This window comes from Streptopelia decaocto (assembly GCF_964273445.1).
Source record: "Streptopelia decaocto genome assembly, chromosome: 5".
Taxonomy (NCBI): Eukaryota; Metazoa; Chordata; class Aves; order Columbiformes; family Columbidae; genus Streptopelia; species Streptopelia decaocto.
The window spans coordinates 19,384,648-19,402,521 of NC_138659.1; the positions used below are offsets into that span (position 1 = coordinate 19,384,648).

The 17,874-nt window shown below is 37.8% G+C and overlaps 1 protein-coding gene across 1 annotated transcript in view; it reads left to right on the plus strand.

Moving 5' to 3' along the window:
* The window catches only part of NR5A2 (nuclear receptor subfamily 5 group A member 2), an 83,152-nt gene that overhangs the window by 24,972 nt on the left and 40,306 nt on the right, over positions 1-17,874 (plus strand). The window contains exon 5 of the mRNA XM_082053382.1: positions 17,436-17,555. Within this exon, the coding sequence (XP_081909508.1) occupies positions 17,436-17,555 (120 nt within the window). The remainder of the gene's footprint in view (positions 1-17,435; positions 17,556-17,874) is intronic.

The following is a 17,874-nucleotide window of genomic DNA, read 5'->3' on the forward strand; positions in this document are numbered from 1 at the left end:
TCACATCTATTTCTGGTTTCCCTGTTGCTGTATTCTGTTTAAGAACACGGTCTTTTCTAAATGCAAAGGACAATTATGCATTACCTTACTGTGTTTTGTGCCTCACAAATTAAATGAAACACCAGTGAATCCATTCTATCATACTAGCACTCTCCCAGTCTTTACACACAGGAGGTGGGGGATGATAACACAGTCCGTTACCTCACTTGTGCTCCTTTTCAAAGGTTTATTCTTCCTGCATTCAAAAGCTGTAGTCTTATTAATTTATCAGATAATCTTGTGTTCAACAGGCGTAAAAATATATTGCAATTATCAATCCAGGGATAATTCTCTTTTCCCATACCTCCTAAACATAAAATGAATTTGAAACATGACCAGCAAGAACAAGCTAAATCAATATTACATGCATAACAAATACAACACAGCATGTGCTGCTATTGCTATGTTGCTCAGAGTCAGAAGACCGAGGTTCCCGATTCAGTGTTCCTTGAATAATTCAGTGGGAGTTCTGCATGTGCAATAAGTGCATAATAGTGCCATTTCTTTCTATTTCAAATTTGCATGTTTTGGGTTTGTTATTTTAGAAAGTTACTTAGGGGAAATATAATTCCCATGTTTACGCATATAATAGGCACCTAATGTTCATCTGAATAATTGATTAGTCAAGTCAGGCTTTCATAATTAGCTGTTGGCTTTCCAGTATAAGCCCACAAAACACTTGTCAACCTACAGACACTTTTAATGTATTAATATATATGTTATCAAAAGGGCTGCAGTAGTTACCTAGAAAGCATTTATTATTTATTCTGTCGAGGCTGAGGAAGCATTTCAATTCTAGACATGTATTTTCAATCTATTGTAACTTTCCCAGAAGATTATCTTTTTATTCTGAAAGTTTTAATGAACATTCTCTGCCTGCAAGCGCTTGCTTAGAGCAGAAATTGGAAAGAGAGGTGTTGGGGTTTTTTAAATCCATTCAGCCATTCCTGTGTTACACAGAAGCTAGTGACATGTTTCATTGATTATAAAATAATGTGTATCACTTATTTGTACTCAGATACCTAACAAGCATCTAAATAGATGCCACAAGCTGATATCCCTAATGCAGACATAGATTCTGTGACTACACAGATGCATCTGTTGATAGCACATGTGACAGTGACATTGCAGTTATGTTGTGGAGCTATGTAGTAAACTGCAGAATAATTGTATTTATCATGAACTTCATGACCTCATTTGAACTCTACCACTAAACCCTTTATGCTCCCTGACCAATTTTCAAGTAGTTGTTGTTAATGGGAAAAACATCCTCCTTACTGCAGAAACTGTGCACTTTGAGCCCATGATATGAGGTTTGTTAAACAAAACATTTGATTGTGAAATCCGGAATGAAAAATGTTCAGTTCTTACTAGGAAGTTAAAGGCCAAACTTCTGATAAAACAACAGGACTGGAAATGTTGTGGTTTATTTTATTGGGAAACAAACTTCACATTTCCATTGGGAGGCAGCATTTACTTGTAGCACTTGTTGAGTATAAAGCACTGAATTTAGAAAATATATTATTATTATTATTATTAATGTAAAAGGTATTTTAGTTCTGTATACACTATAAGTTTACTTTTCCTTGCCGCTGTTCAGAAGAATCAACTTCATTTTAGTGAAAACATATAAGCGTCTGCTTCCCATCAGTGAGATCAGGATGAAAGCTTCAACAAATGTGTGAAGTGCTTTCCTGAATCGAAGTCCTTCTGAGGCCAGTACTACTGGAAGCGGACTACGTTCCTTGCTTTATAAGTGGAAAGATACTAATATAATATCAGAATTCTGAAACCTTTTTAAATCTAAACCCCTTCTATTATAGAATAGCTTTTTAGTTTGTTTGGAAAGAACATGATGTAAAACCTACATCATAGTGGTAGAAAAAATGTATGTCCATTTTGGTGGTATGATTTAAATAAATTGTGGTTCACCACTAAGAATTATGTGGTCTCATAAAATTCACTCAAGTCCTTGAGCAATACTACAGCATCTTGTGTACCATACGCATGTATGTATTATGTATACACTCTCAGTTTCGACTTAAAGACAGAAGAAATATTAGAATCTTTCTCTTTAAAAGAATGTTGATAACATACTTCCCTTTGAAAAATGCAAATACATTTCTAAGGGTGTCCATATAAAGTCCCTCCTCAAAAATACATATTTCTTGTGTTAATATAAAACTTCATTATCTATTTTTATATCCATTGCAAAATAACAGAAAAATGTTACATTGCAAAGAACAAAATATCTGTGTAGGATTCAGAGCCAAGTTTTCAACTGCTGTTTTAATTTTCTATATAACATTTTATGCAGTGCTAAAACTTCAATCAGTGTTATACTAATCTAAGGATTTTATACTGGGATATTTTTAAGTACAGCAGTTTCTACCTGTAAAGTCTTTATCATTTAGGCTGGTGGAGTAATTACTGATTCGAGCTGTGCAAGCATTGAAACATCTGCATTCTCACTACTAACATTAAAAGATTTCACCAGTTCTCCTGTCTATTAGCCTAGGAGTTCAGAAACATTTCCCAGTGGCATTGCAAGGCTCTTTCAGTTCTTCCATTTAGACTTTTAAAGCGCCTTGTTTTCAAAAAGTGTTTTACAACTGGAAATAGACGTATCTGCTAAACAGATTAATAGTTTCATGATTAGATAGGTGATCTGATCACAAGGCGGAAGAGAGATCATACACATAAACAACAAATTAAAACCCTGAATAGGATTGCTAAATCTGGTTTTCTAGGTTAGAGCTAAATGAGAGCCATTATGTGGGCTTTCAGATAAACTCACAAAGCTCTTATCTGTATAAACCCGATAGACTTACCATTAGTCTCAGTGACTAACAGAAGTTATATCATTCAGTTTCATTAAAAATTCATTAATCCTTTTTTAGTAAACTTCTTCTAATTCATTGATTCAATTATACAATGAACAATAAAAATGTTTGGTATAATAAAAATACAGTATTAAAATGAGCTATATACATAAATATTTAATTGAAATGAGATTATTCAGGGTTTTAAAAATATTAACAATATTAGTATCATGCTCTGAAACAATGTGTATGTTTTTTCAGCATCTCTGAAACTATATATCACGCAGATTAGTCTTTAAAATGAGAGGCCTGAAACTGTTGCTTTTGGTATTACTTGCGGTTCCTTCATGTACAGACTTCCTGTAAAGTTCATGACACTCACCACCACAGGCTGATTAAGGAACAGGAAAGTGTTATAGGATGTTTCTAAATATTGCGAAGCTTCTCTGATCAGATCAGTTCCCCTGAAGTCACAGGCTTTGGGCCTCAACAAGAACACAGCAAGACTGGCCCTTGAGCTGATGCAGGCACTGGGAGGAGGCTGCCCAGGGCAGGGCAGCATCATGAGCAACTTCCACAACAGTGCCAGTGACTCCCATCCCACTTACACCAGCTAAATAATTCAGACCAGCAGGACTCCAGTATAGCTCTCACTCTGGTAGTTCACATAAACCAATTGGAATAATTCACCTAAGACTTTAATGGATTTTGATACAGCTAGTCCTTTTATTGTTTCGTATTTGGTTTATTTAATTAATTTTTGTGCCAGGAGAGCAAAATATAACTGATTGCATTACACGTGTTATCTCAAATGCCAATAGCCAGGCACGGCTGAGCAGGTGTCTGTGCGAGACAGCTGATTGTTGTTGGTTGCTGTGAAAAGCTGGCACGATTTCTGCAAGCGTTCCAAGACTAGAGGAGAAGAAAGCACTTCATATTTTCATTATTCATCCCTTTACAGATTTACTTCTAATTCTTTCAGCAAAGCAGATTATTAAAAGCAATGACCTGAGGTCTTCATTCAGATATCAGACTTGCAATCCTGTATAATGTGCGCTGCAGGGCAGAGGTCACACTGACGAGTCTGTTAATGCAGTCGCTCTGGGATAAGATCAATCTCCATACTTCACCATATTGATCTAATAGCTCATTGGCACTTCCCTCTTTGAATTGATTAGCTCATGTGTGAAAAGAGATTGATGGGTTTCTGACCCTGAGGAGTCTGTCAGGGCACACCCATGGCAGGGGAAGTGGATGTTTTCGCTGCTTCATTTGGGTGGCTCATTATGTGGATTCCTCACAGGGAACAAGGGTCATAACATTGCTTTATGAATTATTTACAACAAAATATCAGGGTTTTGCTTCATTTGATGTTCTTCCCGTACTGAATCTACTCTAAGCAGAGCATGAATAAATACACATGAACAGGCAATGTACCAAATATTTGTGTAAAGGAAACCACCACATAAGTGACCTTAAAAAGCAATTTTACTAATATAAGGTAATTGTAATAGATAGGAGGGTAGAAATAGACTTCATGGGTCATCTAGTCCATTCCCCTTATCCAATGGCAGAATATTGATGATATCTAGAAATGAATTACATTTTAATTGCATATTCTGGATAAGTACTCACGGTGAATCTAGTTCAGACTTCTCAGGGAACTTCATGGCACACTGCACTGTGGAAAGAGGCAATTTGCAAGCAACACGTGAGCTAAAAAAATAAACTATACACATTTCTTAGTTGTTAAAAGTAATCTAAAAAACCCATATTTGACTCCATTTATCACATAGTCATATATTTGCAAAATGCATATATTTGACACAGTAGATTGCATTTTGGTGCTGTGTCTGCTCATGCAAGAGAAAATATAAAAGGAGCTGTCGCCAGAAGCTGAATTTAGAAGTTGGCTTATGTTAGATTGTACTTAAAAAACGTGTGCATTATCAGAGCCTTCACAGATACAAAGCAATAAAGCTAAGGACTGGCTCCTTCAAGTCTTCTGTTGAAGCCCAAGCACTTTTGTATTTCTGTCTGCATATGTACTGTAGAATCAGTCTCAAAAACACTTTAAATAATAATGAAATAATTTCTACCATCCAAGCTCAGGATACTGTACTACACCATACCTAGGATGCTGTTACATAAGTTGTCAGGTTATACAGTTATGCCACAGTACAAAAAATATTGAGCAAAATATTCTCATGATGTTGGTAAGCTGATGCCTACATTTATGTAAGGAGACAGTGTGCTTCACATATAACATCTTGTTGTATTATTTAATTGGACATTCTCGGTTTCATTTGGGGGCTGGCAGTTTAAATTGAAAGACAATTTTATTTACAGAGAAGTGTCCATGTATGTTACATGCAGTCAGGCAACCATTTTCTACTATTAGATTTTTGGTAACATAAACAGGTACTGCACAAACACATAGTAATAGGCAGTCCCTTCCCCAAAGACCTTATATTCTAAAAGAAACAGACCCTCAGGCAGATTGGTTAAAAAAAAAAGAAGACAGCCAAAGAGAGAATTCAATCCATTACCTTTCAGTGAAATTACGCTGGAGATTTGTATAATCTTGCATTCATTTATACTTCCAAATCATTCAGGCTATTTTTTGTACCAGGAAAATTGCCCTGGTATAGACTACTGTAGCCATATTAAAAAAAAATTCTAATACATATCAGAAAAACTTGAAGGCGCAGTTGCAATACACTTTACTCTGATAAATATGGGATAAATTTTGGATTAATCAATACATCTTCTTACATTTGGGTATAAAATTAGTATTTTAGTCACAGTAAATCTTAAAAAATAAAACTCACATTAAACCAAAGTAATGGTTCTCAGACCTAGATGAGTAGTAGATTGCCAGACACTTGAACACAAACTATGCAAAAAATAATCTTTTGAAGAAAATGTGGCCATTTTATTACAAGCTCTTGCCCATTGGCTGAGTTTGTGCCATTCTGGTTAAAACGTGGCTCGCACAGTTGTGGGGTGTGTGGTGCACTCGTGGGCGAACAGGAGGTAACCAGAGAAACCTCATTCTGTTGTTCATCAGCCCTGCTGTCATTCAGAAATGAGCTAAGAAAGACCTAATAAATTAGATGCACAGACTGTCTCCCTTTTTTTCCAAACACACAACTAATCTTCTCTTGCCTATAGGAACTCAATTTAGAGACTCAGAATTCTGATACCTGTGTCCAGCTATGACAGCAGAAAGAGCCAGAGCTTGGCTGATCTGTGTCACGATCCAGTCATTTTTACCTGTAAGGTTCCTGCTCATTTTGTGTTTTGTACTACAGAAGTTCCTCTCACCAATATAACAAGCAGTCTAAATAAAAAGTGTTTCTTCAAGGATATTTTTAAACATTAACATTAATCCTAACTGCAGTACTAATGTCTGCACGGGACGTGGGTGGCATTGTGACAACCTTATTTTAATGATACTTCAGAGATTTCCAAATTAAAATACAGGAAACAGGAAGTGAGAATAAATGAAACAAAGCCAAATTAAAGGATAAATGGAAAAAACATTTTAGTACACACTTGCCTATTCCTTAAACATTCACTCAATCAGCACTTCCTGTCGTTTTTAATAGCATGGCACTCTCTGCTCTTTTACACTTGACTTTGTTGGGAAAGGAGCTATTTTTTTGAAGATGATGTTCATATTTGTAAGGATTTAGCTAGATGGTAGTACCTGCACGCCGAGAGCCTCCTGCAGTGCTTTTAAGATGTAAAGAGAAGTACTAAGCCTTTTGGATCATTCCCCCATGTACAGGAACTCATTGGATCGTGCATGACTTGTTCTCGCTGCTTCTTCACAACCTTCTTGTATGACTTGAGCTTCCTTTGGCAGTGATTTTAAGCAACTTTTTCTATCAAGTCAGATGGATACTGGTTTAATACATGACAAGCCCCCTTCACAACGCTGAATTTTCTTTCACTTTCTTCCTTATCATTAAGTCATCTTCCTCTTTATTTCTTACTGCTTTGCTGTGGCTTCTTGTGGCTGTTCTGTTACAAAATAGAAGAAAACATAGTAGAGTCCATATGCATGGCACGTGCATTATTTTACTATAACACCAGCCTCTATTGTCAAAGGTGTATTACAGGTGACTTTCTGTCCTGTTTAGCACACTATAGCTCCCAGTCTTGAGACCTCAGATCCATATGTTTCCATGATTCAGTTATGGGCAGAAGGAAATATCTGCCCTTACACAGTTACATATTTGTCAAACATATTAAGGGGACTATGAAAAGTAAAACATAAACCAACATATTTTAATTCCTGAAAAAGACTGAAATGCTGTGCCATCCAAAGATAAAGAACATTTAAATTATAAAATTGCTGATTTGATGATAACTAGAAATGGGATGGAACATCCAATGTATTATAAGCTTTGTGTGGTTTATCAGTGGCCAACCCTGGATATCACTAACACTTACCTGGAAAATTGATTTTCTCTCATTTACACTGCTGTTATGTTAAAATAACTCCTTTTTAGTCATGACATCAGAAGATTATTTGCTTATTCCCATTGCTATAACTGTGAATACAGTCCAACGCTGCGTACACAAACCAACCTTTATAGGTGTCACCCGTCAAAAGAGTAAGGTTATACTACTCCTATGGCTTGCCCTTTTCCCATACTCCACAGCCCTTTGAACAGCTGTACTGGAAATAAACATCAAGCTTGTTAAAAATATAACTTAAACAAGAGCCAATTTAAGTAACTCTTGTGTTAATGCATGCAAAAACCAGTGTTTAGGGCACACAGCACTTGAAAGAACGAGACCCTAAGTGTGTTGAGAGATTGCCTGCGTGTTACCACATTAAAGAGTCTTTCTGAAATTAGCATGTCTCTTGTGTCACAAGTTAAAAATATTTTCCATATTATACTTAGTTGATTGGGTTTTAATAGAATATTTATTTTGCGGAAAATAAATTTAGTTCTTACTAGGACTTTGCCTTTAATATGGACAATCCACCCCTCTACGTTGTACTGATCTCTATCAAAATTCAATGTTGCTGTTTTCTAAGAAATTTTACAAATGAGAGCTAATGTAGGAGGTGAAGTTTGCCTATAGACTCTTATTCTAAGTGTCAGCTGGAAAAATGGGGTAGCTGTAAGGAAAATGAAATCATAATTTATCCAATAAATCACCAAACAGGAAAGGAGCATTACATAATAGAAATCTTTTCAGATAACACTAAAATATGTGTGACTTGGAGAAGACCACAAAGACTTTAATCAAAGGCTACTGTACAATAGAGTGAAACTGCTGATTCAATATATTAGGAATAAATTCACCAGCAGTACCATAAAATTTAGTAGAGTCAGTCTTCTGGTTCGCCAGAAGACATAATTGTGCATCCTAAAAAGCAGATCAGACCCGCAAGGCTAATGATGAATCAAGTGGGCCTAAGTCTGTTTTTGTTTATGTGGAAGTCGAAGGACTTATGTTCATGCAAGTGAAGAGCATGGCCCAGCACATTTTTGCAGTTAGTTTGTTGACATCAGAAGAAAACAGGTATATTTCTAGAGTAATTCAGGGGAACAAAACAGCTTTAGTACCAAATTTGATACCTAAGCTACACAATATTATCTGATTTTTTAAAAAAAAATTCTAGACCCAACTATGCATAAACTTAGGCTGTACTAACATCAGTAGAGATACCCACAGGAGTAGGATTTTGAAAGTCAGTTCTACGGGTCCGGTGTTGAGGAAGGCACCTCCTTCTTCACCCTGTGAAACAGATACTGAGAAGAAGAATTTATTTTCCTCTTTCCTTATCTTTGCATTTGCTTTGACAGGGAAGAAACACTGCATTGTAAGCAAAATATTCAGTTAGGACTAGAAAGAAATCCATTTCTTATTTTCAGTTAAAAAAAAAAAAACAAACAAAACCCACACAAAACACAACACACCCAAAAAAGAATCCAAGAAAAACACATTTATAATTCATCAGAAATAATGCTGACTGTGAAATACTAAGTCATTTTCATACAGTTTTTGCAGAGATAATTATCAGGAAAAGGAGGGGAAAAATAGGAGCGTTATATGTTGCATCTGATGCACTCTATAATATATATATGCACACACAAAGTTTATTGTAACAGCCCTTTCAGCTAATATTTGAAGAACTGAAATTTGTTGTTTACCTTCTCCTTAATAGAGGGGAATACTCTCTAAATGAAGTCCAAAGATCCAGAAGAGAAGGTCTGACGCTTGCCCGTACTCCCTTCAGCATCTGAGGCCCCTAGACTCACGCACTTCCAGTTATATTCCTGTAAGAGAACGGGAGGAGTTTGAACTGATGGTCAAGGCTGCTTTTTATTTAGGTATTTTGATTCAATGGAAGGTTAGCACAGAAACTGGGAAAGGGCTGGTCACTGCTGCTTTGATCCCCTCTCACGGTGATCTCGCACACAGCTGTCCAGGGGCAGGTGAGGGCAGAAGTGCTTACAAAGCCATCCCTTTCCACATTTGCATTGGCTAAGCAGGAGACACCGTGTGCCATTCAGAGCATGGGCACCACACACCACTTCACATTTTGCAATGGTAAAAACACGGGGATTTTCAAAGGTGTAATGTTGCTTTGTGCTATAAATTCCTTGTCTGTTTTCTCTAAAAAAAATGAAAAGTGGCTCAATATTCCAAACACTAATGGCTTTGTGAGCAGGGAATTAATGAAACATTTTAGTCCTTCTCTCTTGCCTGCTGTTGAATAAAGGGTGAGCATATTGGCCTGTCTTTCAGTGTGCACACACACCCCACACTGCACACGCCAAGTTTATTTGCACCTTTATGGTGGTCTCTTTATATGCTGCAAAGGAGCAGGAAAAGGCACACACTGAAGTGTTTCTATATTGTATTTCATCTTTAAATAATGAAAAAATGAAAAATGTTACCAGACTTGGACTGATTTTATACTCACTTCACTCTAGAGCTAGATGGCAACAGGACAGTCTTCTAACCCTACATGGGCTTGTAAAGATCGCTCCCTGCTTTTACTTCGAAATTTTATATAACACGCAGGTTTCTAGTAGAGAGCTGGAACAATCATAGTTAATATTAAATCATTCTTTCTTGAACTTTGTAGCATTTTATTACTAAGGTTATAAGCAGTAATCAGATTTTATTAGGGCATTCACTGATTCTGAAAGTTATGTGCATTTCCTTTTAAAACCACATTGGCTGTTACGTGCTGCCTTGTGACAGCAACCTTGCATAGGAGGTTTCCCACTCTTAGCAGCAACCCATCTGGACAGTCCAAATCCTATTCTACATATGTAACGATTTGGAAACCATGCATGCATTCAGGAGTGAAAATTAGCCTCTGGAGTGCACTTGTCTTATAAAACTTTGATTTGGGGCGATTTGCTTCACTACAGCATAAGAAAATGGAGTAACAACTCGAGCTATAAGTCTGCAATGACTTGTGAGTGATCTCCTAACTACAGCTGAAAGAAAGTTCAACCATCCCTTGAACCAGTGTGCTTCAGGCTGAATAATTCAGACAGATGTTTAATCACTTCATATTCACAAAGAAATGGTTATTCAATGGCCGTAGAATTTAAAAGTGGCACTATGAGATGAATACTTCATGTTATTTCTATATCAGCCTTCCCTTTTAAAAACATAAGTAAAAACAATTCAGTTGAATCCAACACAGTTTTATCACATAAATTTGAATCATCGCGGGGTTTTTTTTAGTCATTAGACACCCTTTTAGATTTTTAGTAGCAGAAAAGCCTAAAGCTATAGTGCAAGCTGATGCAAATGAAAAGAGATGAAAAAAGATTCTCCAACTTGTCAGAAAGGGAGGTGTAGACTGGGTAAAAGGTGAGTGCACTCTTTAACTGAATCTGCAGCAATAATTATAAGGAAAATATTTAACTCAGAGCAACACAAAAAACACATGACCCCAAAAGTTTTAACAAGTAATTCATCAAGTGCTGGCTGAAAACACCTCTTCAGAAGAAATTTCTTAATAAATCCGCAGTTGTTGGTTACAGTATGCTAAATATTGTGAAACACTTTCCCAAGAGAAAGACACAGTGTGGTTTTGATAAGATTAAGGTGCATTTCAGCAAAGCATACACATTATTCTTCATTTTACTGTTTGGCAATTTCTATGTTCTTCTTCAGAGAAAACAAAAGTTTATAATGATTAACATTCTGTGCTGTGGGAAGCATACACTCTACAACAATACTACTCTTGTGTTGCACTAGCCTTCCTCATCTAAAACATCAGCACAAATAGTTTTTCAGATGAGTAACCAACATTTCTAAGATAAGTCCTTCCTTTAACTACAATTGATAACAGCGATTGTGTATTGCAGTGTCAACAGAGGTTTCAATGAGCCTGACAAACTTACACCAAGTCCCACACCAAAAGCTCAGGGCCCAGCTGAGTGGGAGTCCAGGGTTTAGCAGACAAATGTGATGCCCCCAGCCCCAGCCCAGCTTTTTCTCCCACCAAGAGCCTGTGTATTCACCACAGTGCTCAGGATTAGAACTTCACACTTCAAATTCAGACCCTGTTTCTTCCACTCTTGGAAATATCTTATGTGGCTTGCATTATATTGTATTAGATGAACCACGTGAACTAATAGTTATGTCTAAATGTATGCTCATGCATGCTTGTTTTCTAATCCTTGTTAGTGGAGAACTCAGAAAAGTGATTTAAAGTTACCTTATGATTCCAGCTGGCAGTGGAGGAACTCAGGCGTGCCACCAGTGAATTCTGTGTTCAAACCTGTATTCAGATATTTAACAGAATAAAGTTCACTGTGCAGAATAGCAATATGCAGATGTGAATACTTCACAGCGGACACAAAGAAGTGTCACAGCTCCATCAGGCTCCATGGTCACCCTCAGGAAAAGGGCTGAATGGACTTGAGGTGAGGAGACAAGTCTCTGTATCTCTCTTTTCACAAACCTGATTTTTAAATTTTTCTAAACGAGGAACACTATTTTCTAGTGAAACTGCAGAGTAAACTAATGTAGGGAGCACAGGGACTCTTCCACGCTTGGGGCATAGACTCTCCTACTGCACTGTGAGTCACCTTCATCCATTCCTATCCTGAGACACATGAATTCCTCCTGACCCAGCCATACACCAGTTCAGCTCTGGTGCTTTGCTGGGAAGAACTGGGGTGGCCAATGGCTGGGACAGCAAGGGGAGTGCACAGGCTGCAGCCAGCCCTTCCCTACTGCTGTGGCAAATAGGCTCTGCAAGTAGTGATTCCCTCCTGGGGTGGGGGACAGGGAGACAGCACACTACAGGTTTCTTTCAGAGAGATCACAATACTGAAATATTGTCAATTAATACTGACACTGTGCACATTTCTACCATGAGATCACTGAAGATACGTTTCCATATATGAGAAAGGCAAAATCTTAAAACCTTATCAGAATACAGTGTATTGCATTCTGGCCATCTGACTGCACACAAAACATGCCAGTGAATATTACATGGACAAACCCACTGCACAGTGTCTCATTCACCATGTCTGCCTCTTCACCTATCAGCCCTCCAGATGCTGGCAAACCCTTTTTGCATAGCAAGTTACGCTCTTACATTAGTTTATTGTGGCTAACACAGTACTTAGTACGCAGCACAGTGGGATGGTGCTGGGTGGTTGTGGCAGCAAACATTTGTTTTCCAGCTTATGATTTGGGGAATATGCTACAGGTAGTCCAACCAGCATGAGATACAAAGTTATGCATGATTGCAAATTTTGATGTGCTTCGTTGTCCTCACTGTAAGCACAGTTAAATTGGATTTTGGTACAGGAAATAGAATTTACCTGTTTCCGTGTATTAATGCTATCAGAAAACTATCCCTGTATCCCAGCTGTTCGAAAGCAGACTATGCACATGCCCAGTTCCACCTCCTGTCTGTGCTGGCAACAATCACCATCTCTGACGTAAAGTACTTGCTCCTTCTCTGCCCCAGCAGCGACACTTACTTTGACACAAACCCTTTAATCCAATCTCATAATCCTCACCTTCAAGGTTTTCTCTGAAATCCAGCTTCCTTATGTCTTCTCTCCTCGCAGAGCCTCCCCGTTCCTCTCCTTCAAAGCCTCCTCATAAGCTCTCTCTTTGCTTCCCTTGTCACTTAGCAGCAGTTTTAACAGTATGATGTTTTACTCCTTTGATAGTCATAATGTTATTACTCTTTTGTGCCACTCTGTGTGCTGGAAATGATCTATTTCTTTTGCATCAAATGCCTCCATTAGCCTCCTCCACATCTTTTCTTAAAAGCCATTTCTTCAGCAACAATTCCCAGTTATGCTCTCCCTACTGTCGTGTCTTCATCTGGATGCCACTGGCCAGAAAGGACCTAAATTTAACCATTTGGGCACAGGATTCACTCACACTTTTGCTCAAGGCTAGATAGCTGTCAAATGGGTATCTCATTTGACAACCTGCTTAGGTAAGACATGGGTTATGTTATCCTTGTGTCAATGTTCTGTTATGGCAGGAAGCAGCAGCAAATTTGGGGAGTGTTCTTCAGCAGCCAGGCTGTACGATGTTCAATTTTTATTTATAGGCATTCCCAGTAGCTGGGACAAAGTACACTTTTTTTCTTGCTGTTGTTAAAACATTGATTTTACTCTTAAAGATCTCAACAAACTGAAAAAACCTCAAAGTTTAGCCAGTAGTAAAAGTTTATTAGCTTGTTTCTAGTTCAACGTATACCATGATTGAAAATGATGTTGATTATAGGAAAGTCCCAGTCTGAAGCTAAGTTATCTTGGTGGAAGAACCTTATCTTTTCTCCTGCTCACCTTGTTAGTGGTGGACTAGCATGCTTTGGCTTTAGACTCATAAGACTGAAGTCCACAAGGTACTTTTTCTGCAGAGGACCTTCTTCAGAACTCACTCTCACCTTCAGCCACTAAAACGTAAGCCTCTCTGCCTTCAGGATCAGGTTAAGGCACATACTTGTTTTGGCAAACGGCTGATATTTTTATTTTGCTAGATAATATGCTTCTGCAACTCATTTACTGATGTGCCACGGAAACACAAAGGTGTTTGTGTTCTGGCTGAAGCTACACACATCATAAAATTCACCAGCTCATTCTAACATAAGAAGTGATGTGTTACTGGTTTTGTTCAATGAAATCAATATTGTTTCCTATTTTTCATTTCATATGCATTAACAGAGACAAAGTATGTGGATTTCCTCATCTAGGTGCCATTCAGAAGTAGAATGGGATTGATCACTTGCCCTGCATTTCAGTAATCCATGACCCTCCTTAAAGTCATCTCTGTTTCTTCCTAGTGCAAACTGGGAGACATTCTGCTGCCCTGCCACCTTCCTTTCGTAAAATTGCAAAAACAGCTGGATCTAACAGTCTTCTGAAGCCAATACTCTGTTTTGGATGTGTGTTGTGCTTTTTATGCTATCCATTTTACAGGCTTTCACTGGTTAAATTACGGGGAATAAGGAGAAGCAGATTTTGTGAACCACTAGCAGATGTTCATTGTTGCTAGTTTTATGAGTCTCGCTGAACAGCAGGAACAGACTATGTGCAAAACATTTTTGTGTGTGTGATTTTGCCATCTCATACTGTTCTCACAGCACTGGCTCGGTAATGATATGATACAGCTTGGGAGGTAAGCTTTGATTGCAGGCTAGCTGCTGTTGGGACCTTCAGAAAGCCAGACCTGTAAAGTGTAGTTTGTTTTCAAAAGCCTGTGGCTGAGACAGATGGGTTAGCTGGAAATATGTCATTTATAATGTAATCAAATGCTTGACCTCTTATTCAGCTATTAGTTGTTATGACATGGGTGCTGAATTTTAAACTGTCTCACAGTTTAATTCAGATGTAAGCTGTGATAGCTCTGTGTGAAATGCTAATTTTGGATGAAATTATCATGTTAGCATGATTTATTTGATTTTTGTAACACCTTGTTGTACAGAGGAGAAAACGATCACAAAATAGTTTCACATAAAAAGCAAGAGTACTAGAATCTGTAAATTTCAAACTCTTTCTTCAAATAATGCCTTATTCCAAACCTGGCCCAAGTTTTGGTAGGCAGTGTATCAATGTGGTAATTTACTGTCCTCTCTTGAGCTAACAAGTCACTTGGCTGAAATAGTTTTGTTGTCAAATACGTGTTGTGGGCAGAGGAAGAGAACTTTAATACAGAGTCAGCCTTGCTCTGTGATCTGAACAGAAATGAATTATCCTGGGCACAGACAGCATAGGGACAGAGCAAGGCTGAGTTTGTGATAGCACTAGCTTTACTTTGGCTCAGCAATATATCCATCTACAGAGTCCACACCTCTTTCTTTCCTCTACATTGCCAATGGATATGCAGCTCACAGGGGTTACCTGAGCATACATGTGTTAACTGTGACTGTAGGCAGAACAGCAACTGTGATAAAAGATTATTCTTGATACTGGAAAGCTAAAGCATGCAAAACATCAGAAATATCAGAACCAAGAGTGTTTGCAAAATACTAATTCAGCCCTTTGTGTCTATGCATTAGTATCTGTTACAACACAAATGAGATTGAAGATAAAGTAAGAATAGGAAAGACAATCTTAATACAAGCATTAACTAATTCTGCAGTGGTTGATTTTGCAACCTTGAGATATTATTTTGGTGCAAATATTTGGATATAGTTTTCTTTGATCTTTTTTCTTCCTTTTTTTTTTTTTAAAGAGCAAAGAGAAGGGGATAAAAATAAAAATAATAACACCCCCCCCCCAAAAAAAAAAATATATATATATAAATATATATCTAATCCTCTAGGAAAAGCAGTAGTGGAGGGAACGAGCTGTGCAGTGTCCCAGCACAGATGCTGCTCCTTGCTGCAGCCACGGAGCAGGCAACAGCAAGAACCAAGGGTCCAAGTGCAGGCTGTGTGAGAGAACAGGATTTGCTGCACACAGGTTCTTCAGCCCTTTTCTCCCCAGTGGCTTTGTGCTAATCTGCTCCCTTTCTCTCTCCTGATTTCATTTGGTTGAACAATCGAGCAAGAGGGGATAATTTGAGACAGCTACCTGAGGGGAAGGAACTGGGACAAGCACAGCTGTTCCAGAAGACTGTGACTGGGGAGAAGGGAAGGAGGAAAAGAGACTTCGATGTTTAAGATGTTGAAGTCTGAGCTATATGGCAAGTGACTGGAAAGAGGGAGACAATACTAGGTAACTCTCACAAGTGACACTATAAAAAATCTATTAGTAACAAACATTATTTCCTTCTCTACCACACAACCAAAAACAAGCTTGAAAGAATAAAGTTCAGAAATTCATCAGGTCATAGCTGATAAAACTTGAGAACATCTATTGCATTACCCAATTCAGCTCATGCAAGATCGCTCCTTATAATGCAGTTTCCTGTGCATTATGGAATCTAGTTCTAAAGTAATTGAAATTAGAACCCCTGAAAAACAATTTTATAGTTCCACGCCTCAGAAATTCTAGGCATTTATCCACTTTAAAGATTCTCTTTGCTAATTTCTTTTTTACTTCTCCTAATTTATAGCATTTTTAATTTGTTCAGCAATTGCTATCTGTGCGGGTTCTTAGATATTTTCTAACTATTTACAGGCTATTACCACATCTGCACCAGACAATTGTAGCAAAGCTAATGTATGCATCTCTTAACTCTTTCAGGACACATCTGAAGTCAAAGACTTTGTTTGATTTTAAGAATAAATCAGAAAGTTCAGTAGAGCACAGGTCCAGAGGATACTGATGCTGAACTCTTTTCCATTTCCATGGAAGTCTTAATTATTTGACAGTCTTTAAATTGAATAAAACTGAATGTAATCCAGTTGCAACGGGAGTCTCTTTAGTGATATACTTTGTTGTCCTATAATATGTACATCCCAAATAACATGGCACAAAAACTTAATGTAATTTGCTTGTGCTGAGTGCCTCCTATGTTCCTTTTATTACCAAATGCAGCAGCGATGTGTCTCGCTGCTCACTCCTGCCTTGTGCCCAGCCCTTGCTTACCCTACCAGCGACAGATGAAGCTGCTCAGCTTCTGTTTATGAAGAAGTTTTCTTCTTTTTTCATAGTACCACAACCATTCTTAGAGGGCGTGGGTATTTCTTTCTTCACTTTTTCCTTTGCAAAGGCCTATCTCGGTCTTGAACTTGTTGCAGCAATAACACTCTTGAATTTGCAGATTACTTACTATTTCCCGAAGCTGAGGTTCAAGGATGGGGAGTATGAGAAAGTTCACATTAGCACTATTTGTGCTATTCTTTTTTCAGGTAAAAATAACGTTCTACTTCCCTGAGCATTTTCTAAATATACTATTCATTACTTTGCATAACAATGGCATAGTTCTGCTTTCCTAGAATGTAATCAGTAGTAAATATTTTACACATTTTACAGATAAAGGTTTCAGCAGTGCCCTATTTTTTTAGCTGAGAACAGCAATTTTTTTGAGGAATAATTTTTTACAGCATTTCTGTTCTCATGACTTTAACCAGATGCTTGAAGAAGGACTGACTCCATAGTGTGATGTAAGACTCCCAGAGTGATGCCACCAACACTTGTGTTTGCTTTACAGGTTGATGACCAAATGAAGCTGCTTCAGAACTGCTGGAGTGAACTCTTAATTCTAGATCACATTTACCGGCAAGTGGTACACGGTAAAGAAGGCTCCATCCTTCTGGTTACCGGGCAACAAGTGAGTATGTGGGCTCAGAGAAGTATTGATGGCTTTTTAATAATTGTTTTCAAAATTGCAGGAGTTTAACTAGGTCAGAAGCACTCCTGTGTTCTCAGAGATTCTCCACAAGTAATGTAGATAAAATGACTTGTGCACTCTGTTCCTACTCTGCTGATTACAGTTAAACTTATAAAAGCAGATATAATCATAAGCATTTTGCTTCTCAAATATACTTGTATACTTCAGTGATTGAAAAATATAAAATGAGAAGTGTTTCTCAAGAAATTGTGTTTCCTTGGAGCTAAAATAGTTCCTGACAGCAACACCACTCCCAAAC